Here is a 23,387-nt window from a genome sequence, read left to right on the forward strand (position 1 = left end):
TGCCCATCTTTCCACTCACAGTTGTTCCCTAAAAGATATGTCTAATGGGGTTAGAAGATGGCTCAGTTGGTAGGGTGCTTGCCAGTACCCACGAGCCCTGGGTTCAACTCCTGGGATGGCATAAACTGGACATGGTGATACATACCTATAGTCCTAGCACTTGGGAGGTAGGGGTAGGAAGATCAGAAGATCAAGAATATCCTCAGCTGTCTAACAAATGTAGGGCCATTTGATGATTTATGAGACTCTGCCTCTGATGAATAGAACAGAAAAATAATAATAATAATAAAACCTTCCTATTCATTTTCTTCACTATGTAGGACTACTCAGCTTTATCCCTGATTCTCAAACTCAAAAACTCCCAGTTCACCTATTCATGTCCAACTCTGGTTTAAAGACTTGTCAGCCTCATATGCCAAGCCCCCAGGGAACCTGGGGCTTCCTTAGAAGAGTATGGTGTTCACCAACAGTTTTGTTGTCTTAATAGTAATGATTTATAGAATATACTGACATATGGAGCCCCTCTTTGGAAGTGATATTTGGTATGCCCTAGATTTCCTAGATTTATTTCTCGTGTATAAAATTTTGTCTTACAGCTGAGAGCTTTTACAGACAACAGAGATGACATGGCGCTGGGCCATGTGATTGTACTGCTGCAGCAGGAGTGGCCACGGGGAGAGAACCTTTTCCTGAAAGCCATCAGTAAGATTTGCCAGCAAGGAAATTTCCAGTATGAGAACTTCTTCAGCTATGTTACAAGTATCCTTTCTCTGGATGAAGCACACTCACTTCTGAGTGTTTAGCACAAGTGCGCCCTACAGTGTGAACCGTTCTCAGTAGAGATACTGCTTTTCCTGTTTGTCGGGAAAGGAGGAAGAGTGAGCACTAGAAATGGAGCTGTGGCGGTGGCTTTGTGAAAGTCAGTGACGTTTCAGAGAGTTCAAGGAATCAGGGCTGTTGTTCACGTCTAGCTGACTTCCAAGAAGGCAGCCTAGAAGCTTCCAGTTAGAATAGCCTCCAAGTTCTTGCCAAGCCCAGAGCGGTTGCTTTAGCACCGACTACCATAGTTCTTTGGCCTTTGTCTATGGAAAAAGTGTCCCCGGTGGCTCTCCTTGGACAGAGGCTGCCCCTGGGATCAGTTCTTAGCACTGGGCCTGCGCCATCACAGCTGCCAAAGGTTATGCTAATGAGGCAGAGGTGCTTTGTGAGCTGGGCAGCACGTGACTTCACGTGTTTGTAGGGGAGACACATGTGACTTCACGTGTTTGTAGGGAGACCACCTTTGAATGGAGGGTCCACCCCAGTTTGGTGGCTTTCATTGCATTGCCTCTCATGATACACCCTCTCCATTTTCAGGATATATGTACTATGTATGTCCCAGGGCCTTGGCAGTGGTTTCTGTTTTTAACGTTAATGAAAGTTATAAAACTTTCCCCCAGAAGGATGCATCATCTAACATTTCATATGGAATTTTCTGGGTTCTCAGACACTTCCTTTCTTGAAGCATCTGAAAGACCTTGTCTGCTGGGTCTGAAGAAATAATCATATCCTGTCAGCCAGACTATCCTTCCCCCATCTCTGATTTCTTACTAAGAAATTTCTCTTATGGCCATGTAGAATCTGTTTAATTATCTCCATAGGAAAACCATGAGCTAATGATTTTCAGTCTGAATGGCCTGGAGATTGATACCACTGAGTTACACAGCCAGCCCCGCCTGGCAGATCTTGTGCAAAGAGTTCTTTTTACAGGGCAGGCTGGTTAATGTAAAGATCAGTACCTGGTTCAAGAACTGACTGGTTGTTAGTTGGAGGGCAGGGCAATAGGCAGGTTCTTCATCTGCTGAGAGCCTGTTTCCTCACCTGGGAGAACAGGGCAACTTGTTACATGTTGGTTTACCTGAATGTGGCCGAAGACATTGATATGCTGGAGGAATTTGCTTATTTAAGAACCCAGGAAGGAGGGAAGATTCACCTGGAATTACTCCCGAATCAAGGAATGCTGATCAAGTAAGCAGATGCTCTTTTGTTGTTCGAAGCTGTATGCTCCCCTCTCAAGTGCTTGCATGATTTATTTGTAAATTTCTGTACCTTTCAGAAATTGAATGGAAAGGAATCCAAACCTGGTCTCTGTTTTAGAAGGGCTGCTTGATTCGAAGTGTCCTTTAAAAACTTAGCTCATTTCTGGAAAAAATGTTGCTTAAATTGGGATATTTTTGTTACTTTTGAAATCCTTTATTAGAGAATTTTCTATATGCCTTTTCCTTTCCAAAATGTAGTATTCATTTCTGGTTAGGCATAAAGAGGTTTTAATTGAAAGCAGCCGTGCTTAACGTTGTAATGGATTAGGGGAAAGTACAGGTTTTATTTAGAACTGTGTCCTAAGACCTTCTAAGGTTCATCATGGCTTATGTAGCACAAAGTGAATTAGCTGGTTCTAGTGCCTCTAAAACACAGCTGCCCCCCAAAACGATTGTGGACGTGCTTGGCCCCAGGTGTGCCCCCAGCCTGTAGGGCACTACAGAAACCCCGGGTTGTCTCAAGTGGAAGTGCCATTCATGATTTTTAAATAGCTCATAAACCTTGCTTCTGTCCTCAGTCCTCATTGCAGTTTGGCTGATGGAGCCTCTCTCCTGTGAGCGCCACATGCAGTTTGTACCCTTCCTTCTTCACCTCCTGCATAGTCAGTGTGTCTGTAAGTCAGTGTCAGGGTTAGGCCAAGAGACTGAACCCACAGCAGGAAGAATGCGTTGCTGAGACTGGAAACCTTCTCGGCCATCCTTCAGTTTTGGCAGAAGCAAGCTGTTTAGTTATTGAAAGCCATAGCCCTTACTTTGCTCTGTCTTTGTAGACTCATAGGGTGTTGGAGGAGCAGGGTAAGAAATGCTTACATTGGATTTCTGTAACTCAGGAATTTGGCCCATGGTGAGCAGTTCTTCCTTAGTATGCCTTAGCAAGAGTAGGGCCCAGTAGAATCTGCCCTAAGGAACACAAGGTCCCCTCCCCATTCTTCTAAGTGATATCGCTTGTCTTAGACATTTCCAATAAGGAACTGAGGTGGTGTTTAGGAGAATCCGAGGCCCTTTGTGGACTGCTTAATCAGGATGTCCTAGACACTGTCCTCTCCCCTCTTCATCAACTACTTTGACTATGAACCAAAGTCATGGAGAATAGTAACTGCATGCTTCCAAGTGTCGTTAACCATGTGTGAAAATAGATTGCTTCTATATGTGGAAAGCCACGTAAACCATTTTCTATAGGCCCCTCTGGATCCCAAAATTGATTATGCAAACATATCTTTAAGAAAGCTTTTTAGTTTGTTGAAAGCTGACCATTCAAATTGTCATAATATATATGGTCTTAGAGTCAAACTCTCTCGATAGAGGGTCAATCTGCAGAGGATTGCCGCATGACTTAGAGAAAGCTTAGCTGTCTGTGGCAGTATAAGGAATCATCTACAGTCCTCAGCAGTTGAATCTCTGCTTTCACTGTAACTAGGCCTTTCTTCTTTGTCCATATTGTCTTACCTTGAGTAGTGTTAACCTGCCATGGTCCCTAGGACTTGGAATTTAAAATGAGGACCTATCACTTGCCCACATAATGGCACTGGAAGAGGTTGCTTGTCCAAGGAGGCATCTGTCCTGCTTTCCAGGGCTCTCCCACATTGATCAACCTAACTTGAACTTTCTGTAGAAGATAAGCCTCCTAAAAACCCATGGTTGATTCCGCTTGGAAAAGGGATTAGGGATTGTTAACTAGTGACCTGACTTTGTAGGAATGTTCTCTGTGAGGGTCTCAACGTGGATTTGAATCTGTATTTCAGATAACCTATATCTAAATGACGCCAAGAGAATCAAACTGCGTAAGACAGAGATTTGACTGACTGAGGTGTGATTAGACTCTTGAATAAAACTATCTATATTCCTTTTCCCTTTGGGTTCCAAACAAATTCTCTGAAGGCATTGCAGACCTTTTGGGTGGTCCCTCCAGATGAGTGGCAGAGATGTTGTGAGCAGTGTACCTCTCCTCCCCTTGGGGTAAGGTTGTGAGTCCGACCTAGTTGTAGCGTCTCGGATGCAAGCAGGTACAGTACAAACACTGGGCACCTGGTGCCGGGCCCGAAGGAGACAGAAGGTCTCCGTTTGTTAAGTAGATACGTTGTTCTGACATGTGTTCAACTAGAGAACTGTTTCCATGCTGATAGCCACAGTACCGTAGTTGCACTAGACTGGATCAAAATGGAAAAGAATCTCTGGGCATTACCAGCTAATGTGCTTAATCTTCATTACAGAATTCTGCAAAACCATGGCTCCCAGCCTTGTTTCCCCCCCCCCCCAAATCTCAAACACCCTTTCTTTATCGAAAACATTGCTGGACCTTCTGAGTCCTCTTTGAAGGGCCTCTCAGTTCGGGGCTTAGTCCTGCTAAGGTGCTAGCTAGTGTCCCTAGGTGTGTTTCTGGGACCGGAGTGGGCAGGAGAGGAGTGAGTGGAGCAGGCTGGATTTTGAGTCTTATCTTCTCAGATGTTCCCCTCCCCACTACCATCTCGTCTCCATCTTCCTCACTGATGCCTTTATACTCCAAGTCACAAGTGGGAAGAGCTCTGGGACCAGGAGCCAAGATGCCTCTAGACTGGTACCAGCAGCGAGTGCGGTGGGGCCCTCAGCTTCTCCCAGTCCCCCGAAGACACAGCACGGCCAGGGGCTTGTGGAGGTTAAAGTTTCTGTATAGTCCGCTTTCCAGTCTTGTGTATCTTTTCCCGAGTGTTGTTTTTGCAGTGCAGGGTGAGCTGGTGTGGGTGTTTGAATGCTGCTGTTTGCTGTTTTTTAAAGGCCTTCTAGCCCTCCCATGGGGTTACTGCAGCAGGAATTCTTACCTGTGCTTCAGCCCAGCATACAGACTGCTGACAGGTACCAAGTGGAAAAACACCTGCTCATAGTGTGCTGTTTGTCAACATGTTTCCCCGCCCATGGTCTTCAGCTCTTTGTCCCTCGGTGCTCTTTTTCATGCTTTATTTATTTGTTTTTGATTTGTTCTGCATTCCTTGGCAAACCATCTGGTTGTAAATATTGTAACATTTTTTATTTTTTTCCATGAGTTGCCAGTGTGTTTGTGTTGAATTTAAAAATCATTATGGATCTGGGGGGAGGAAACAAGTTTGCTAAAACTGAATTAGGCTAAGGGAACGTTAGAGGAAGCGCTAAGCTGTGATTCTGTTGGGACAAAATTCAGGCTTTGGGTCATGAATATTTAAATACGTTGACATGCATGTGCCACAAGTAAACTTTCATTGTGGACTTCCATATTGATGATCAGGACTTTTTTGCTCTAAACAGACATTCACACAGCTTTCCCTGCCTTAAAGCGGGCTGCTTTGTTTCAGACCTTACCTTCTGAATTGGCAATATTTAATCAGCTAAAATGATGCCATTTTATTTAGCTAGATTCTCCTGCTCTTAAACCACAAGAGCTATCTATAGTCATGTGCCACTTGACACCAGGGATACATGTGTCACGCACTGTGCTATTTCATGCACATCATAGTGGGCATGTACTCAAACCTGTCTGCTACGTACCCAGGCTGCGGGGGACCAGTGCAGTCCATCATTGTGTGTGGGGCATGACTGTCATTGACATCATCCAGACCTGCAGAGAGGAGACTCTGATGCATATATAATTGAGTTGTGCATCTGTGAATGTATAGCAACAATCCTCTGGCATTTAACTGTCTTTAGTAGTAGTAGAGAGAATTTGTCCTCTGATATATGGCCTGCAGTTGCATGTAACTTGTATTTGGTCCAGTTTTGGGTGGCAGCCCGGGAACTCAGAATAGAAGTATCTCAAGTCAACATAAAGCAGTGTGCATCTGTCTGTGCCCAGCAGCAGCCAGACCGTCAGCCTCCCTGACACCTGACTGAGTTAACCAGCCAGACTGGAAGTGTCCACGCAGAACTGTGTTTGCTCATGTCCCTGCTGGCTTCCTAGAAAACCTTTTACTGTGGCTGTGGGCTCTTGTACAGTGTTGTGTGCTCACTAGTCCAAACACGACCTCTTTTACTTCTGCACTGCGATGTGTTGACTCCTGATCACTTTCTACGTAATAATGTCTGTTAGAAACAGAAGCATTTAGGGTGACAGCCACAGTTCTGTTTCCTCACTACATGAAAACCTTGTGACTTGGAGGAGAGTTAGGGGGTGGGGTGGGGAACAGAGGTGGGTTTTGTTCATCTAAAACTGTTACATTACCAAATGAGCAGCCAGAACTCCTCTGTCTGTGGTTGACTCCACTGAGTTTTGCTGGACTTTTCTTTTCCTCTGTTCATGTTGTTGTCCTCACTCTATGGGGTTCTGTTTGTCCTTTCCGTCCTAACGCACGGCTCTTGGGGCCCAGTTAGACACCTCTTGGCTTTTGCTCCCACTTACCCACCCACAGACTAGCAAGCCTCTCATCAACTCTACTCTTCTGCGACACAGTTCTGTGTCAGGGTCCCAGGTCCCCCTGCTTTGTGTACAGTAGTCTGGATGGACACAGCACTCGTGGGTGTGCCCTGTCCTGGCTCCGTGGGGATAGGCCTGACTCAGGACCCCAGCAGCTGTGTGGAAGCCTGGGCTTTTCTGGACTGAGGCCCTGCCAGAGAGCTCTTGGTGGCTAGGACATACTGGGTCCCTCTTCCTACTGTTACCTCTCTGTGGTCTGTGGCCTGGTCTCCAGCATGGTGAGGCTAGTCAGGATGGAACCCAAAGCAGCCCAGGGCACTGAATTGTGTGAGCTTCAGAAGTTCAGAGGTGAAGCAGGTGACATTTCACTGATCATTGGCTGTGTAAATTGACCCAGTCTAGGGCAGGAAAGCTATCTGCGTAGTGTTGAGACGGAGAAGAATGGACAGGAGTGGTTATCTGGTTGCAGCTTTTCTTTTTAAATGTGGTTTAAATGTGTGACTACACTTAGCTGTGAGGCAGGTTGATTCCTACCCAGGTAACCATGGGCCATGCTGCTGCTTCTAACCGTGGTCTCCCTCTGTTTCCCTGTCGCTGACCTCAGGCACCACACAGTCACTCGCGGCATCACCAAAGGCGTGAAGGAGGACTTCCGCCTGGCCATGGAGCGCCAGGTCTCCCGCTGTGGTGAGAACCTGATGGTGGTCCTGCATCGCTTCTGCATTAATGAGAAGATCTTGCTCCTTCAGAGCCTGACTTGATAGACCTTTGGGTGCCCTCAGCTCAGCTGTGTGACCGAAGACACAGCTGTGACACGTGCTGCCTGGCCAGGACTGATGAAGAAGGAAAACACCAAGTTCCACCTCCCTGGGTTGCTTAGAAGTCCATCTCAGGCGTGTGGGAAGTTAGTTCTATTTTTAGGAGTTCAGGTTTTTTAATTTGTATAAAAGAAAAATCAATCCATTTTGTAAATAAAAATCCTAAAATTTGAAGTTTAAAAAAAAAAAACTGTTCTAGTTTCAAGTAGGGTACATTTGTCTTCTATTTTTCTAAGCATACAGCAAGGGGGCAGAAATCCAATACAACTGAATGGAGGAATGCATTTTATTGTATACACGACGGACTGTGTCTCCCATGACCTCAGATGTGGTTTCATTGCTACACTTGGGTAAGTATTACATACAAGATAACATTTGACCTTTCGTTTTATGAACTTGAGCCTGTCCTGTCTGTTGACAGTCCACTAAAGGTATGGTGCTCCAGAGTCTCTGAAAAGCTAGGACAGGAAACAGGGGAGAAGAGCAAAGGTGTGGGACTCTGCTGAGGCGAAGCCTCAGGGAGTCATTGTGACCCAGTGGGTCCTCCTGGCCCTTCAGAGCCAGACCACACTGCTTGGCAGTCACCTGCACTCCTGCCCTGCCCTGTATTTGGGTATGTGCAAACAAATAGACAGACAGACAGACAGACAGACACACACACACACACACACACACACACACACACACACACCCCTCATATCCAGAATTACGTTTCCTGGGTGCTGTATAATGTCACAGAGTAGGTAGTTTTGCAGGTGTTTTCTTTTTTGTTTGTTTGTTTTTGTTTTTGTTTTTGTTTTTGTTTTTCGAGACAGGGTTTCTCTGTATAGTTTTTGTGCCTGTCCTGGATCTTGCTCTATAGACCAGGCTGGCCTCGAACTCACAGAGATCCGCCTGGCTCTGCCTCCCGAGTGCTGGGATTAAAGGCGTGCACCACCACCGCCCAGTGCAGGTGTTTTCTAAAAAAAACGACAAGCTACTGAGGCATAAGGGATTTTCTTGCTAAATCAACTGTCATGGTTTGAATAGTGTCACCTAAAAATCATTCATTATCTTCACACTGGTCCTAACTCTGTGTTAATTTAGTGTTTCATACAGTGAAGGTGATTATTCATAGACTGTCAGTAGAGGTTTCTATTTTTTATTTCATTTCATTTAACTATTTCCTGTTGAAAAGCCTTCATGGGTCCCAGCAAATACCTTTAAAATATAGTAATCTGGGAGAAAAATAAAGTGATTTCGTGATTTGAATATCATTGTCCATATTCCATTAATAAAAAGAATAAGAAGGAATGGAAAAAATGGATAAAAAAGGACCACAGTCACACAATAGTTTGTATTTAAAGTTACATTCCTAATGGGATGCCAAGTTAAGATCTGAGCGACATTTCAGGGTCACCTTGAGCACAGAGGAGAGTCTTTCCTTTTGTCAAGGGGCAACCTCGTGGTAAGTTACCCCTGAGAAAACTGACTGATGAAGAAGGATATGACAGTTCTTTATTTAATCAGAACTCAAGTCAACCAGCCAGCTCCCCAGAGACTTGCTTGTCAAGGAAGGTAGCGCCACACCTCCAAAAGCCTGAGTTAAGTTCTTAGGGCGCAGTCAATAGCCACATTTTGTGGCCCAGCGTCTGTCCTGGGATTCTGTTGCCATGTTTTAGAATGCTGCTTAACCCAGTGTAGCCGAAAGTTATGTCATCAGTTCAATACAGCATTGACTCCTTAGAGTTCTTGTTTGTTTTCTTGTTGAATTTGGAACTCAAGGTAATACTAAACAGAGTACCTTGATGGTTTTAAGCAAAAGTAAAAGGAATAGGGTCTGGATGGCCTTTCCCACAGCCTGACCCTACTTCCCTTCCAATCCAAGCCCTGAAGTGGCTTTTTGCCTGGGGTTCACTTATGTGACTCAGGATTCTGTGAGTGGCTCTTTCCTGAGAACTGGAAACTTGAGGTAAGGGTCATGCTGGAGCTGAGATCAGTTCACCACGAATTGGGTGAAAATTAACTTTGATAGGCAGCTGCAGAAGCAGCTGTTAGCTTTTCTAATGTCTCAGTGTCTCATTGGTCAGTTATTAATGTAATCATAATAAAATACTACATTTGCTAGCTCTGTTCTAGGTTTTATGCTGTGTATCTCACATATATTTTTCTCAGGACAAAACTGTGAAGCGGGTTTAATAAGGGGGTGAGGACCTGCGACTTATGTTCTGTCTCTGCACTAAGGTCCCGGAACTTGGGACCTGTGCTGGATTCATATTTCTGGTATTGCAATGAGACCCGGCCATTCTGTTGGATTCTCTGAGAGCTCCCCATGCTGGTGTTGGGTTGTACTTTGGGACTGGCTGAGAGAAGAGGAGAGGCTATGGATGCTGTCTCTACCTACAGAACTTGACAAGTGGGAGACCACCATTAGATCCCTGAGACTAAAAGCCTGAGTCGATGGTATTTAGAGATGACACACCAAAGAAGAGGGGAGGGAGGTGTTGATGCGGCCTTCCAGAGACAGGACCTGCTAACTAGACCTGGAAAGATGAAGTTGACTTGGATTGATAAGTATCAAATCCTGTTGTATGCTTGTAGAAAGAAGGCATTCAGGCACATAGAGGTATAATAACAAACACACAAAGGGCTAGGGGCCTAACTTAGTGGTAGAATCTTGCTTAGCATCCTCAAAAGCCCTGGCTTGATTCCTAGCACTGGGGAAAAGATGAGTGTGATCAGTGCAGATTACGTACGTGTACAGAGATGGTGTAACAAATCCTTTGAGTTGGCTGTTAATGCATGCTTATGAACAGACAGGCTCCATTCCTCCATTCACTGAGTTTACAGCTCATGATCACTGCATCTCCGTAGATTCAAAGTTCTAATCTTGGCCTCCCCAAGCCCCTTTTTCTTTCTGACTTTAGCCTCTGTAGTGGCCCAGAGCTCATCCCCCGTCAGAGGGAACCAGTGGCTGACTCACACTTCTTCATGAAAACGGCTTCATTTCTGCCTCTCCAAAGATGATTGACCATCTGCTTGTAATGGTGAAATTCCAGTTCCCTGACGGGGAGTTCTCCAGACAGATGGCAGCTCCATGTGTCTGCTGTAGTCATACCACATAGATTGAGTCCAACAGAATGGTCCTCACCCCACTTTCAATCTCCCTTTTTATCCTGTCCTCGTGAGGGCTTTTTTTTTTTTTTAATTTTTAACACTTCACAAATTGCTCAGATGATTTTTTTTTAATCACTTCTGTATACATTGCTCAGACCCTGGGTATTTGCATCCTAGAATGTGATAACAGGATAACAAACTGAGTGTCAAAGACAGCAGTCTGTTATCTCACAGTTGTAAAGGTGCAGCTCCAATATGAGGGTTGCCACAGCGTGCTCTCCTGTTTCTCACAGGCGAGTCTCGCCCTGGACGAGCATCTGGCGAGCAGCAAACACCGACTTTCCTAATCTCCCTGTCTCCTGTCCTGTTCCCTTGGAGAAGGACATCAGTCCTACTCCGTTGTCACCTCACCTAAACTAATTGGTCTGTGAGATTTCAACATGCATTTTGGGGAGAAACAATTCAATAATAGCCCAGGAACCACAGGATGGTCTTCATCGGTATCTGTTGGTATCATCTTCAGGACGTATTAGTTATGTTTCTCATTGCTTTGACAGAATAGCTGGTGAAGGCAGCGCAAGGGAGCTGAGTTCATTTTGACCTAAAGTTTGAGGCGATACAGCCTGGTGAGAGGGAAAGCAGGCAGAGGAATGGGAGACAGTAACCGGAAGTGGGCCTGGCTTTCAGACCTCACTTCCTCTGTGAGACTCCAAATCCTAAGGCTCTACCGCCTTCCCTGACAGCACCACCAGCTGGGCCAGCGTGCAAGCAACTTGAACCTCTGGGAGAAGTTTCCTGTGCAAACCACAGAATCTATGCTCCCAATGCCTCCAAAGACACTTCAGTTCTTCAGCACTGTCTACATGTAGTCTCTAAGTTTTCTTTCACATAAGGCAGGCCGCACAAAGCAGAAGCTTGCCTTTAGAGGATGTATGCATTGAATATCTCTCTTGAATATACACCTGTAGGTGCCCTATGTCTCACTTTAGACCAACATATATAAACTCACTAGGGTGGGAGGATGTAAGTTTAGACTAACATGCGAATCATTTGCCCTCAAGGATACCTCCTAGAAGTAAAGACCAAGGTAATGAAGTATTTCTAGCTCTGATTAAAAATCAATCCATTATCTAGGGAGAGACGTTCTCCTTATAAAATAATTGCTACCTTTGTTTCTTATAACACCTTTGGAATCTGAAAGCTATTTCAATGAGTTAAGGAAAAGAATATGATTTTAAATGATTTTTCTTTGCCTTATTAATCAAAGCTTTAAACACCTTGTCTCTATTTATTAGCAACTAAGGAGGCAAATTGTAATGGTCAAATGGACTTGTTAAAAATATTGGCAGGCAATCCATTGGGTACATAGTAATCAGTGGAAGAAGTGAACACTGCAAGATTTTTAAAAATCAATTATTTACTTAGAGCTGGGGTGTTGCAAAGGGGCCAGTAAGCAAGAAATGTTTGATGGTCCCAGGTAGCAATAAGCACTTCTGTGTCCTCTATAAACCATGGCTATGGCTATGGGGCTGGGAAGTGGGGGTAGGACAGGATCCAGCAGACACACAAATGAGACATTGCAAGTTAAATCCACTGTCTCCTCAAATGACGTCCTCAGCCCTTGTCAGCCCATTCCCTGACTGAGATTGTCTTCTTATTTTATACCTCTAGGACCTGCCAGACTTGACCTCCCATAGATTCCAGGCTGCCTTAGAAAGAGGAATGAGGACACACACAAGTGGAAGCTGTGTTGATGTCCACTGATCTCACCCACCTTCACCAAAGGGGAAGGATGTGTTTAGCAGTGCAGGAACTGACAAAACTACTTTGGACCCTTCACATCACTTAAGGAGGGATAGCAGCTGCTGGTTAGGATTCCATTCAAGTTCCCTGTCACTCATCACCAAATTAGAGAAAGCACACATTTGGGGTCAGAGATGATCAGTGTCCTGAGAGCAATGGCAAGCCATTCCTTACAGGTTTCCTTACCCATAAAAGAATAGAGCTATTACATTTTAGAATGTATAATATAAAGCATTTATCATGCTATGTCGTAGAAGCATTATAAAGAGTATTTAGAAATTGTAGATGTAATCTACTTATAGTTGCCAAAAAAGGGCAATTGATTCACATTATCACAACTGATTGTGTAAGTGGTCAGAAATTATTTATTTGGTGATTGTTGATATTTTTAACATGCATATTTGAGGCACAAGATTAACTTTTTTTTAATTATCATATTAGGCATGGTGGTGCATACAATTGATCCCAGCACACTCTGAAGACAGAAGCTGTGAGTTCAAGACCAGCCTGGTTTGTATAACAAGGTGCCAGATCAGCCAAGACTACAGAGTGAAATCCTCAAAACAAACAAAAAAGTTTTCAGTTATATTTGTTTATGTGTGTGGGTGTACACATGCCACTGCAAACATGGGGGGTGTCAGTGGACAGCTTGCTGCGTCAGTGTCTCTCCTTTCACCACGTGGGTCCCCCTGGGGATTAAACTCTAGCTGGCAGGCTCGGGGGCAGGGGCTCTCGCTGCTGAGCCTCCTCAGTCCAAAATACATTTCTAACTGGCCTTTCTAAAACTTTAGCCTCCTTCTTGAATGAATAATTGGATCCTCGTTCATGAACTAGATAATGAAGTTCTTATTTTACTTCCAAGAAGTCTGTGTATATAGTTGAAACCAAAGACCAAAATTGCAGACTTTGGAACAGTTAGGAGATAAGCAGCATCAGAAAACAAAACACCTCCCCACCGCTGCCACCACCAATTAACCCTAAGAACTCGCTAATAAAACTGAAGAAAATGGGAGCTCTTCTTGGCGAGCCCTGTGCCTTCCTGTCCGCCTTACTCTTGGAGCGTTTCTCTCTGACTCATGCTCAAGTCTTTATTACAATTATTAATGAAATCCCAACTCTACCATGTGAGAAAAAAGGGGAAGAGGTTAGATGTAAGCAAAAAAAAAAAAAAAAGGCAACAATAAATTGGAAGGGTTGATGTTGTCTTCCTTCTGCTGATAATTGAAGAAAAACCATTTACCAGGAGTCACCTCGATGCTGTGACTCTGGCAGACCTACAGTCCTTAATTACAGGTGAGCCAGCTTCCTTGTGTGAGCACATGAAACAGCCCTTGCAGCGGTTCACATGCCCAGGTCCTTCTGCAGGAAAGACTGCATCACTGCAGCTGGAGTGAGTTTCTGTGGGCGTTCCAGCCACTGCGGTGCTTATACGACAATGCCAGCGCCTTGGGCTGCCAACTGACTTACACTGTTTTAATAGTCTCAGAGAATTACAGTTTCCTGAAACTTTTTTTTTTCTCTTTCTCATAATAGATTTAGATACCTAATACCCCTTATTCCAAAAAGAATTTAATCATATGGAAACCGAAAATCCTGGAAAACTTAAAGCCCTGATGATGCCATTTCTACCTCTGATTTTTACTTAAACTTCAGAACTTCCAGAACATGAGTTTTTAAAGTAAATTTAAAACACAGTACTCAAAACTGTACATCGTGAATCTATGACACGTGGCTTTTTCCATTTAACCCGATGAATTCAGTGTTCCTATCGAAAAGGGAATAACTGGCTCCTCCGAGGCCTCTGTCCACCAACTGTCCTGTTCCAAAACCAGCCACAGTTCCCACTGTGGACACAGACTAGTTCCACCTTCCTGAATTTCTGATCTCCCCGTCTGCATTTTGTCTTGTAATCTCCTTTGTATTGTACATTTGGAAGTGTTTCTTACATAAATGGCTAAGTGATCAATCTTTGGGGCTTCTGGGGCCCAATTTCAGCTTTTGCTGTATTTACTCCCTCCGCTCTGCCAATAAAATGCAAAGCGAGACAGAAAATATGTCACTTCCATGTATAAATTACCTTTATTTATCTCCAGGAAGTTTATTCTCATTTCAAGATTCACAGGTTTCTATACTCAAAGCACCCTCATTTCTCACAAGGTGCAGTTTATTTTTAACAAAAAGAAGCAATTATCCTTTAGGCATTTGGTCTATTCTGCTTTAAAACTCTATTTTATTCATCATTTTGTGAGGGCTATTGAGCTTTAGAAAAGAAATAATTCCTCAGGCACTATTCTGGGAAGCCCATTTTTCAGTACTTGTTAAAAATAGCAAGAGATTTTATTCAAGCCTGTTGCAGTGTGGAAGGGACTGGTTTCCAGTGGAGATGGTAGCCAGTGGGCAAGCGAGGAAGCTATGGAGCTAAGAGGAACTTGGGCTAGGTTTGAGGTTTGAGGTGGAGCAGAGCAAACTGGTTGCATGTTAACTGGGGTCGGATTGGGGAGAGTTTAGATACTGAGGCTGGGCGCAGATTTTAGGAAACTGGCCTAGGGAAATTCTTTTCAGAACGTGGATTGAGCAGACTAAGTCAGAGGCCTAGAGGAGACAGCAGGGCCCAAGGGACACTGACTAAAGTGTGGCCAAGAAATGAACACAACTGGTTCTTGCTAGTTAACATGACTGTTGAGTAACACGTTGTTTTTGACCCATGTGTTACGTTCGTGTCACTGAGACACAGTGTCTGACAAGAACAACTTCAGGGAAAGATGCAGTGTGTGTGGCTCACGGCTTCAGAGGACCCCAGGTGTCTTGACGAAGGCTTGGAGGAGAAGCTACCATGTCAGACCCAGAGCAGCCAGGGATAACACATTCCTGAGGACTCAAACAGAAATTAGGGGGTTGTAGCTGTGGTTCATTCTGGGCTCTCGCGAGTCTATTCCATTTGTCTGTGAGTCTGTTTTTATGCCGGTGCCGTACTGTTTTTGCTACTGTGGCTCCATGATAAAATTTGAGATCAGGTTTGTGATACCTATAACATTTCCTGTTTGTGTGAGTTTTTCTTTAGGTGCAGGACTTCTGTACTTCCCTATGAATTCTAGGATGTTTTTCTAGGTCTGTGAAGAACATCATTGGAATTTTAATGGAGATTCCCCTGAATCTGTAGATTGCTTTCAGTAATGTAGCCATTTCCACAATACTAACTATGTCTATCCGTGAGCCTGGGAACTCTCTCCATCTAACGGTGTCTTCAATTTCTTTTGCCAGTATTGGTGAAGATTTTGTTGCAGAGGTTTATTCCTAGTATTTTATTATTTCTTGAAGCTACAAAGAAAAGGAATTCCCCCCCCGGATTGTTTTTATCTCTGAATTCATTATTATTATATAGAGAAGCTACTTGGTGATTTTTATGTATAGATTTTGTATTCTACTAGGTGCTTATCAGATTTAAGAGTCTTCTGGGGGAAAAATGGGCACTGGTGGCGCACGCCTTTAATCCCAGCTCTTGGGAGGCAGAGGCAGGCAGATCTTTGAGTTCAAGGCCAGCCTGGTCTACAGAGTGAGTTCCAGGATAGCCAGTGCTACATAAAGAAACCCTGCCTCAAAAAGAAAAAAGAAAGAAAGAAAGAAAGAGTCTTCCGGCAGAACAGTTAAAGGCTTTAACTGTGAGAGCGTGTCATCTGCAAAGATGGATAATTTGACTTTGTTCTTCCATGTTTTTATCTTTTGTTTCTTCCTCTTATTATTCTAGGCAGGGCTTTGAACATTATGTTGCATAGGAGCAGAGGGAGTGGGAACCCTTGTATTCTAGATGTTAGAAGAAAAGCTCTCAGTTGTCTCCCCATTTAAGACAGCCTTGGCTACAGTTGTATATGCTGTGTGTGTCCTTTCTTGTGCTGAGTCATGTACACTCTGTTCCTAGTTTCTTCATGACTTTACTCACAAGGGGAGACTTCCTGCATCAGTCTAGATGGCAGTGTGCTTGCTGTAGAAAATGTGGTACAGACGCACATGGAATTGTATGCAACTCTAAGGAGGAAGGGATATCATGACAGTTGCAAGGAAAAGGCTACCACCAGAAATCACTGCGTTGAGCAAAATAAGCCAGCCTCGAAAAGACAAACAGCATTTGTTCTTTCGTACTCGGAACCTAAATTTCAAATCCTACGCTTAAATGTACATATGTATGTAACCATCTGTGTGTTTTATGGAAGGTGGGAAGTGGAAAGGATGGTGGAGATGTGTGACAGAAAACAAGGGGGACTAACAGGGAGAGACAGGAGCCTGATTTTGGGGGGGGGGGGGGGGAAGAGGATGTCAGGAGAGGGAATAAGAGCAAAGGATAATGGCACGCAGCATGAGGAGGCCATGTTGAAACCCATTACTTGGTATGCTGATATAAAAAAAATTATTTAAAAAAAGGATTCCATGAATCTTCATACAGCACCACTGGGACATTCCAGGCTCTTTTATAATCCTGGTCCAGGAGGGACAGCAGCCCCGCCACATGTCAGAAAGTGATGAGTTTGTCTCCGGGGACACTGAGTGGCCAAGAGAACAGACAGGGCCATTCGTACTTAAGAGTTCTCCAGTGAAAAGCCTATGGGTGCTTGATCAAAAGCAGGCTAATCCCTTTCCAAAATGATACATGGAAACAGCCAAAAGAGGGTAGAAATGGCTTCCCTGTAGAAACAAGGAGATGTGGAGAAGAGAAGAGCAGACTGGTGTCATTTTGTGTCGTTGGTTATTTGCAGCTTTTAAACGCACTCTTGTTTTTACTTTTAAACTTAAATAAAAATTATTTTTTGAATACTCTTGCCTGTGAAGGCAAACTAAAGAAGTTATATGATTGCCAGCAGGTGGCACTATCCTCTTCTCAGAGCAGGGGCCGCCTGGCCCCTCCCGCCCACTTGGGTCCGGGTGGAGTGTTTTTCTTCAGGGACCAGAAGCTCAAGTGGATCGATCTTTAGCAAGAAATCGTTTATTTCTGCAGAGTCTCCGTAACCACAAAGAGCTCCAAACTGGCCACACTAAACTAAAATCATCAACTTCTCCGGTGTGGTCCGTCTTTCTTGGGCATTTGTTTGTAAAGCAGAGGTGAACTACTTAAGCACTTCTTTTTCCCAGAGATCCCTGCCTGCAGGACGGCCCAGCACATTTCCACAGAGATCCCTGCCTGCAGGACGGCCCAGCACATTTCCACAGAGATCCCTGCCTGCAGAATGGCCCAGCACATTTCCACAGAGATCCCTGCCTGCAGGACGGCCCAGCACATTTCCACAGAGATCCCTGCCTGCAGGACGGCCCAGCCCATTTCCACAGAGATCCCTGCCTGCAGGACGGCCCAGCACATTTCCATAGAGATCCCTGCCTGCAGAATGGCCCAGCACATTTCCACAGAGATCCCTGCCTGCAGAATGGCCCAGCACATTTCCACAGAGATCCCTGCCTTCAGGACAGCCCAGCACATTTCCACAGAGATCCCTGCATGCAGGAAGGCCCAGCACATTTCCACAGAGATCCCTGCCTGCAGGAAGGCCCAGCACATTTCCACAGAGCCAGTTCATTTACTTGCTGACTTTTGGGAGCTTGTTTAAACATACAACATTTGAAAACACAAAGGTTACTGGCTAGACACTGATTCTAGGCAGGAGAAAAGGACTGAGTAGGTTTGTCGCTACCACCTACATCTGTTTTGTTAAGTTGCATGTGTGTGCATGGTTTTTGTGTATATCTACACATGTGTGTGGAAGCCAGAATTTGATATCTGGTATCTTCTTCGATCTAACTCCACCTCATTTTTATTTCTGAGACAAAGTCTCTTGTTGAACCTGGAGCTTGCTGACTTGACTACACTGGCAGAGATCCCCCTGCCTCTGCCTTCTGAGCACTGGGGTTTCAGGCACACCCAGCTCTTAGGTGGGTGCTAGAATCAAACTCAGGATCAACTGAATCATCTCCTCAGCCCTGTTTTTCTTCAAGTTTGGCTCTTGCTGCAACATAAGGGATGAGTTTGTACACAGTAGTTCCTAAATCCCATTCAACCACAATGGCTGTCTTAATTCCTGTTTGGTCCCTGAAGTCAGCTGTCTCTCGATTGGCCCCTGCCCACACTTACTCTTCAGTCTTAGGATCTCTGTGCTTCAGGAGCCCATCATCATATCTTCCCACCCACCCGTGACAGCTTTCGAACGTTACCGCCCAAGCACCCACTCACGTCAGTTTCTTTGTCTCACCCACTCCTGACTTCAATTAGCAAACTGTTTTTTCCAGATGGTATGTTTCTGCAGGAACTCCTCAGCTGACTTTTTCTTCCAGTCCATTCTTTTCTCTATGTGGGAAACTGTGTCTTGGTCTTGTTCTATGGATTAAGAAGTGGGTGAGGATTCCCGTGTGCCTTTCTGTTGGTGAACTCTCCAAACTATCCCATTCATTCTCTGTATCATTTGGTGCTTTCTGGGGGTTCAGTGCTACCATTTCACCTCCCACAGAGAGAAAGACTGAAAATAGGGAAGAGTTAGATGAATGAACATTACATCAATACACTGTGCACGCCAGACATCCAATGAGTATAGAAACCAAAAGAAACTAGTTTTTATTTTCTGTTTTTAAACAATTTGGCAATGACAGAGGTCTACCATACTCTCATTATAAGTGAGATGTGAATATGACAAGTCCCAGCTCTCAATAGTCCAGGCTGGAACGCACCAGCTGGGATTGGAATGAGAGAGTGGAGACTTACAAAACCAAGGACCTCCCTGCTTCACCTTAAGCTCAATGTCTCTGTCTATAAGAGAGACACCGGAATAGCCGTGTCGGAGCCCTAGCACTAAACAGGCTCTGTGTCCGTTTTAAGGTCTCTAACTATCAAACAGCTCATGCAGTTCTGTGAAGCAGCTTCACAATAAAAAGCATCTGGGAAGAAAGGGGCTCGATGTGGCATTCGCTCAGCGATTGACAGGATGTGGTAGATAATTAAGGGCATTGTTTGTACCAACACAATACAATGGAGGAGTCCATAACATAGTAGGAAAGAAGGCAGTTGATCCAGAGGGTTGTTTGGCATTATGCATTTTTTCCAACTGTCACGATTTGTGGGGTGATTAGGTCATTCCTTAGCAAAGATACATTTACTTATGCTAAAAAAAAAAAAAAAAAAAAAAGTATGTGGTGGGCTGGGGAGATGGCTTGGAAGCTAAAAGTGGTTTCTGTGCAAGCCTGACCCTTGAGTTTGAGCCACGGCCCCCACAGTAGAAGGACAGAACCCACTCCTGCTGGCTGTCCGCTGCCTTTAAGTCATGCATATGGCGCATAGGCATGCTCCCCCACCCCACCCCGACACACACACACAGTAATGATAAATGTGCAGGCACTTTGCTCACTACTTGTCTTGATTCATGAAGCAGAGAGGGGTTTAACAAAGTAGCACCAATTTAGAGCCTTGAAAACTGGGAATGGAGAGTGGAAGATGGGGTTTCTAACCCTGAGATCTAACATAGATCTATCCCAGCTACTATTTATGCCTCCTCCTTTCTTTCACTCAGTATAATAAAATATTTTTGGTAAAACTTGTATTGGTAATACCAACCTCATGTATTATAGGATTAAAGTAAAATTGTCGTATATTCATTATTCAACATAGTCACTGAGCATCTACTCTATGTTGTGTGTCAGGTACAGACCTTATAAAGTGAGGGAGGGAAGATAATCAATTGATCAGGTGATTAATCAATAAGCAAACCAATGAGGAAAAACACATAATGTGAGTAAACAGAGATTTATAATGACTGGAAGCTATTTTATGTATGTAAGTATTTAAAGATACACTTCCAGTTGCTTGCAATTTGACTGAGAAGAGGCCTGTCCTGGATCTCGCTCTGTAGACCAGGCTGCTGGAACTAACAGAGATCCACCTGCCTCTGCCTCGGAGTGCTGGGATTAAAGGCATGCGCCACCACCGCCCAAAACTACACAGAGAAACCCTGCCTCAAAAAACAAAAAAAAAAAAACAAACAAAAAAGGACAGAAAAAAATTAACGAAAAGAGGAATGATAATCTTCCTGAAGTTGAAGGAAAAGACACTCTGGGCAAACTGAATTAGTGGTACAAATGCTCTCATGGGTAGCCAGAGACCCACAGCTTCAGACAAGCTTGAGCTCCGTGCAGCTTCACAAAGGGGAGAGATGCAGGAGAAACCAGCAGGGAGCAGACAGAGTGGCTGTGTAAGGCTTACTTACGGGAGCCACTGTGAGTTTCTTGGATGCGGGTAGTTTTGAAGTGAGTTATATGTGTAGGCAAAACTAAATAGATCACAAATGTTTCCTAGCAATGTAAGAAGCATCCTGAGTTCAGAGTTGTTGAAACATAGAAAGGGTAAGATTTGGACTTAATAGGTTGCCGTGCTTAGATGCTGAGTTGAATATGGATGGTTTGGGGTCATTTCGCCGGAGCTGCAGCTTCAGCTCCCTCTGTCCCTTCTTTTGTGAAGTGTCTGTCTCTTCCGTACTTCCCCTTGTTAGAAGTGTAGGTACTTGGAGTGAAAGCTCCAATATGCTGAGAATTCTTGTCCAGTGCAGCCAACAGATGAAAAGTCACTGGAGCACCAAAACCCAAGTCTAAATCTGGACTGAAAAAGAAGCGAACAGGATGCTCAGAAGCTGCCTTTTCCCAGTAAAACCAAGTCTGTATCAGTGACTTTGTAGAATCCTTATCAGCTGTGAAGGCCGGCTGTTCAAGCGTAAGATGTCTGTAGCTGTTAGAAATAGTAGACTTATTTCTTTAAGAAATACATGGAGATCAGAATGACTGTTCTAGAGCAGGAAACAAGATGTTAGTAAGAAGTCTGGAGACAGGGTTGGTTTGCTCATTCATCTCTCATTCAATTCCTATTGAATGAGGCAGTGGCAGAGCGAAAATATCCATGCATATACACAAGTCAGGAAAAGCAAAAGTATTTTCAAAGTCAGCTGCAGAGAGATCCCAAGCTTGAAAATATCAGTTGTCTCAACCTTTCCCAGCTAACTTTGTAGTTGATTCCTAGCACCCCTGAGCTACAGGGTGGTTTGGTTTGGTTTTGCTGACATTAATTGCTTATCCAAAGCTCCTCATGCTAAGGGGGTTAAAATCAGCTAAGACCAACGTGGCCCTGTAGTTTTGTTTGGTACGTAGGCTCAAGCCGTGGGTAGAATTTAGAAAGCAGCCGAGAACTCTGTTGGTGATTTAAGACTATCCGGCCAGCAGGGCGGCGGCACTGGAAGGGGCAGGGAGAGGCTGCGGGGTTGGCTGTGAGACTTGTGCAGTTATTCCCGCCCTGCCAGGCACTCCCAGGTCCACTGAGATGCCCTTTCCTCCCTAAGCCTCACATCAGACACTCTGAGATCGCCATTGATCTGTGATCACTGCACTTGACCGTGAATGCACACTCATCTCTTTGGCTTTCTTTTGCTTTCAGCAATTTCTGGAATTTCCTATGTAAGCTCAGGCCCATTTTGTTGCTTTTCACACCAGAGGGCTTATTATGCCTTTCTGCCCTTTGCCACAGAGCCTACTCTAGCCCAGTTTGGACTGTCTTAGACTAAGGTGCAAGGTATTTGTATTGGCCAAGGTTCTCTAAAGGAATGGAACCCTATATTAAAAGAGGATTTATTAGATTAGCTTATACAGTATGGTAGGGACAGTGTGAAGCTGGAAATGGTAACTGCTCAATCCATGATGCTGGAGGCCTCTGCAGTCCCAATCTGCATCAGAGGCCTGGAGGTTCCTTTACCACATTGAAGAAGGTACATTCTAATGCCATCAAGGGATGACAATGACAACCAGAGGGTCGATAAACTCAGGAACAGGGCAGATGAACTTCCCAGTAAGACATGAAAACCAGCAGTTTAAAAGGAAAAGTTGCTCTTCGACCTTCTTATATCTGCCTCCACAATTATCCCCTGCCCTTCAATGTCAGAAGGTACCATCATGTCCAAAATGGGTCTTCCCACTTCAGTAATGTCATCAAGAAAATCCCTCACAGGCATGCCCAGAGATTAATCTGGATCAGTGATTTGCAACCTTTGGGGGTCAAACAACCCTTTTCCAGGGGTTGCATGTCATATATCAAATATCCTGCATATCATATATTTACATGATGATTCATAACCGTGGCAAAATTATAGTTATGAAGTAGCAATGAAATAATTTTATGGTTGGGGTCACCTCAACATGAGGAACTGTATTAAAGGGTTGAAGCTTTAGGAAGGTTGGGAACCACTGCTCTAAATAATTTCCCCAAGCATCCTGAGGCCTGCTTCATAGATGAGGCCAGATCCTGCCAAGCTGACAATAATAACTGTCACATCCTTGAAATGCCATTGAGTTAGAGCCCCCAACGAAGGGCATTTGGAAGCAGAACTAGCCCAAGGAGTAAGCGGGTGGATGCTGTGACCTTATGGTGATGATTCTGGCTGTTGTCATGTGATCCTAGGAAGTCACAGGACAACAGAGCCCTCTTTAGTCCAATCACAGCCTTACATCGGCCACTCCCACTCTTGCTTTCCATTTTCCCTCTTCCCCTTCCACCCCCTCGCTCTACTTCCTGAGGCCCCTTCCTGTATCAGATTTTATTGACGCATAATAAATCCAACTTGTCACCAGACCTTTATTACCTGTAATAAAAGTTATCCCCTGCCCCGAAAGCCAGAGGTCAGGTAGAATTGACTGAATTCTGCACCCAGACAGGCCTTAAATTGGTAATAGTCTGCCTTCAGCCTCCCAAGTTGCTGGAAATATGAGCCTACACCATTTGGGTAGGCAGGTCCTTGCAAATCAACAGTCAGCTGGGGTTGGTCATAGATTTTGAAAGCCATGCCCAGGTCTTATTTTTTTTTAATGAATTTAAAGTTAGAATATAAATTAATAGGCTTCTCGTGACATATGCTGCATGTGTGTATGCGTCCTGACATGTGGGTGAAACAATGTGTCTGTAATTGCTTATCTCTTCTCCAAATGCCACCTCTGCCCACAGCACCCCACCCCTCCACTAGCCCCTTTGCTGGTCACCTTTCTGCTGGGAAACAGCCCCTCTTCCTTTTGCCTTCAGGGAACGCTCATTCACTGATCATCCCCACCCACTACACACAGTTCTTCCCCACCTAACCCTATTTTCAAAGCCTTCGAGAAAGTCTCTCAACACTGGTGTTTGTGTAACGTCTCCTTCTGCCAAGAGCTAGAGAAAACTGTCTACTGTGAAAAGGCTTA

The 23,387-nt window shown here is 44.5% G+C and overlaps 1 protein-coding gene across 10 annotated transcripts in view; it reads left to right on the top strand.

Annotated features, from left to right (window-relative positions):
- Ints10 (integrator complex subunit 10) overlaps positions 1–13,302 on the top strand; it is a 35,085-nt gene extending 21,783 nt beyond the window's left edge. For 2 of the 10 annotated variants that reach the window (XM_036209352.1, XM_036209351.1), the window contains exons 15-19: positions 597–759; positions 1,914–2,007; positions 3,957–4,034; positions 4,830–4,907; positions 7,040–7,894. In XM_036209352.1, coding sequence (XP_036065245.1) covers positions 597–759; positions 1,914–2,007; positions 3,957–4,034; positions 4,830–4,907; positions 7,040–7,196 — 570 coding nt within the window. In that variant the 3' untranslated portion in view covers positions 7,197–7,894. Of the gene's footprint in view, positions 1–596; positions 760–1,913; positions 2,008–3,820; positions 4,035–4,520; positions 4,908–7,039; positions 7,895–12,593 lie in introns of those variants that run through there. The other 8 variants (XM_036209356.1, XM_036209355.1, XM_036209358.1 and 5 more) reach the window with 6 other exon arrangements.
- The last annotated feature ends 10,085 nt before the right edge of the window (positions 13,303–23,387 follow it).

Source organism: Onychomys torridus, chromosome 17, assembly GCF_903995425.1.
Source record: "Onychomys torridus chromosome 17, mOncTor1.1, whole genome shotgun sequence".
Taxonomy (NCBI): domain Eukaryota; kingdom Metazoa; phylum Chordata; class Mammalia; order Rodentia; family Cricetidae; genus Onychomys; species Onychomys torridus.